Source organism: Triticum aestivum, chromosome 3D (genome assembly GCF_018294505.1).
Source record: "Triticum aestivum cultivar Chinese Spring chromosome 3D, IWGSC CS RefSeq v2.1, whole genome shotgun sequence".
NCBI lineage: Eukaryota > Viridiplantae > Streptophyta > Magnoliopsida > Poales > Poaceae > Triticum > Triticum aestivum.
In genome coordinates, this window is record NC_057802.1 from 591,023,343 (window position 1) to 591,026,348 (window position 3,006).

The window sequence follows — 3,006 nt, forward strand, 5'->3', positions numbered from 1 at the left end:
CAAGAATTCCCTCATCACATGCAGCATTACACATTGGCCTCTCTCTAGGACACAAGTTCCAATGCAATTAGAAGATGCTCCATCTACAAAGCACAAAGCCAATGCCAAGAATGCATCCATATGCCTCCCATTCCTTCAATCCTACCTACCCGTAGAAAAAGTTGGGGAAAACAAACAGGAAAAGGGTGCTCCGATGAGTGAGTGAGATAAACAAGATAGGCATGGCAAGCATTGGATGCCAAATCGGCCACGCAAAGGAGTGAAAGCCAAGCAAGTGAATGTTGCAAGAGTCAAACTTTTCTGCTCAGCCTATCATGATAATCTATCTATCTATCAGCAGGAGAGAAGCCTGAACAGTGCACGCCTCTGGATCCCTGCCTGCTCGAAATGGCACCCACGGCCTACATGGTTTGCACCCCTGAACACATCCCCATATATGGAAAGGCAGGCATTGGGAACATAAGCAAAGCATGAGACAAGAGCAAACCAATTGGACAAAACCAGCAGGCAATAACCTGATCAATTCATTGTGCAAAGTACTACTAGTGTTGATTTCATCTTGCATTATCTTGTTTAACATTCCTAATTGACAATTATTCTTCTCTAAGAGTACATTAGTACTGCTAGAAAATTAAGGAACTGGTGCTACTAGGAGGACTGGACTGGACTAGACTAAGAACGATTAACACTTGATGTCATACAGCATGAACAAATTAATGGCGAACACCATGCATTGCATTGCACCCCGGCCATGAGAGGGTTGACAGGTTTGTACTTACTAGCAATGAAGAGAAGAAAGGAAAGAATGGTACTGTAGTAATGATCTACTATGTGACCTTACTCTTCTAGCAGCTCGGCTCAGTTCATGGTGTTACCATAGCTGGACCCGCCGCCGAGTATGTGCTGGCCTCCTCCCCCTCCGCCTGCTCCTCCGGCGCCACCGCCGCCGTACATGTCGGAGGGCGCCATCGAGGAGGAACCCCCGCCTCCCCTCGCGGCATTGCCGCCGCCCCCGAGGTGGAGCTCGGACATGTTGGGCACGGCGCCGCCGGTGCTCGAGTCGATGTCATTGCTGGCGCGGCCGTCGTCCACGCCCTGGTCGTAGAGGAAGCCCTTGAAGACGTGGCCGTTGATGGTCACCGTGGCCTGGTACGCGTACTCGTCCTCGCCGTCGTCGACGGACGTCACGCGCACGCACCTGAACACCGCCGGCGCGCGCACCTGCCGCGGCAGGTTCCCCCTGAACGATGCGTCTGCAGCACACATGGCAGATGTTGAGCGAACTGTCTCGAATTACGCACGCGTGAGCGTGAAGAGGATACGTCGCCGTGGTGGGCGGCGTTGTTACAAACCTTGATGGCTGGAGGTGGTGTCGTAGCTGCGCGGCGTGGTGGCGTTGGAGGTGGAGGTGTACGACGTGGTGGCCTGCTGGGAGGAGAGGAGGCGAGGCTTCTTCGATCCCGCGGCGGTGGAGGCGGTGGCGGGGGACGAGGCGGAGCCGCCGAGGTGCTGGCGCTCGCGGCGGCGGGCGGCGGGGACCCAGGTGCTCTTGACGTGCGTGGAGCAGTCGAAGCCGCGGCTCTTGCAGCAGGTGCGGCAGCGGCTGTGGGTGCAGTCCTTCTTGGCCTGGTTGCCGCAGTCCTGGCAGGTGGTGGTGCCGGAGCCGGAGGACCCGTCGCCGCCGGTGTCGAGCATCGGGAAGGGCTTCTTGAGGTAGAAGGGGCCGAGGCTAGGGTTAGGGTTGCCGCCGCCGCCGCCCGCGGCCGACGGCGAGTGCTGCTGCTGATGGTGCTGCGCGGACTGCCAGAACTGGATGCCGCCGCTGGCGGCCGCGGCCTTGGCCGCCTCGGGGTCGAGCACGCAGGAGCCCGCGGAGAGCAGCGGGAAGATGGCGTCGGAGGCAGCGGCCGCGGCGGCCGCGTCGTGGTGGTGGTGATGGTGGTGCGTGTGGTGGAACGAGGCCGCAGGGGCGACCACCACCATCCCCACGTCGCCGGCCGCCATGCCGTAGTTCAGGGCCGCCTGGCGCGAGGCGGGGGACGAGGAGGACGCGGACGCCGGGCCCCAGAGCCCGGCCCCCAGCGCGGCGCCGGAGGCGGCCGCGGCCGCGGCCGCGGCGGCGCCGGCATTGAAGCCGAGCGAGAGGTCGTCCCCCCTGCTGCCCCCCGCGGCGGCGGCGGCCGCGGCGGAGGACGCGACCCAGTCCGCGAAGGCGCCGGTGTCGGACGGGAAGCGCCGGCCCGAAGCCACACTTATACCCAGCGAATTCCGCGGCGGGGATCGGGATTAAAAATACCGCCGCCCCTCCGAATCCGCCGGCCGCCGCCTAGAAGCTACTGCTGCTACCCGTAGTGGCTGCTGAGCGGATCCTACGCCGCCGATCCGGGGGAATAAAAATCCTCCACTAGCGCTGATGCTACGACTCTCTCTGACGCAGTAGCAGCGGAGGCTCAGGCTGAGGCTGTGGTGGGACTGGGAGCTTCTTCTCCTCTCCTCCTCGAAAGAGAGTCGCAGACGGATGGATGGACGGACGGATGGATGGCGAGTGCACTAGCTAGGCTGCGGCGTCTCTATCGCCCCAATTGCTACTTGCGCGCGCCGGCCGGCCACCCCCTCCCTCTCGCTATCTCCAACTCTTCCAAGCACCGCGAGCTCACTCTACCTCTACTAGCTCCTCTAGCTCTAGCTGCCTATATAGTACCTGCCTGACAGGGCCCATCAATCTAGCCGCTGCTGCTAGCCCATCTCCGCTCTCTCTCTCGCTCTCTCTCTCTCTCTCTCTCTCTCTCTCTCCCCCTTTCCTTTACATGGCACCTTTATTTTGTTTTCCTTGGTGATTTTCTAGCACTTTTGTAATGCCTACCATGACGGAGGGGGCACAGGGATTTTTAAGTCTTGCGTTGGGGGTGCGGTGTGGGGCTCTGAAAATTCCTGTGGGACGGAGGGAGGGAGATCTTCGCTTCTGGATCGACGATGATCACTCGCTATCTATCCATCCATCTTTGC

At 60.3% G+C, this 3,006-nt stretch overlaps 1 protein-coding gene across 1 annotated transcript; it reads right to left on the reverse strand.

Moving 5' to 3' along the window:
- Positions 1–490: 490 nt before the first annotated feature.
- LOC123080754 (protein LATERAL ROOT PRIMORDIUM 1) lies at positions 491–2,769 on the reverse strand. The gene is made up of 2 exons (XM_044503690.1): positions 1,353–2,769; positions 491–1,253 (listed from the first exon to the last, which is right to left on the reverse strand). Exons 1-2 carry the CDS (start codon positions 2,002–2,004, stop codon positions 859–861), a joined length of 1,047 nt encoding a protein of 348 aa, XP_044359625.1. The 5' UTR covers positions 2,005–2,769; the 3' UTR covers positions 491–858.
- Positions 2,770–3,006: the final 237 nt, after the last annotated feature.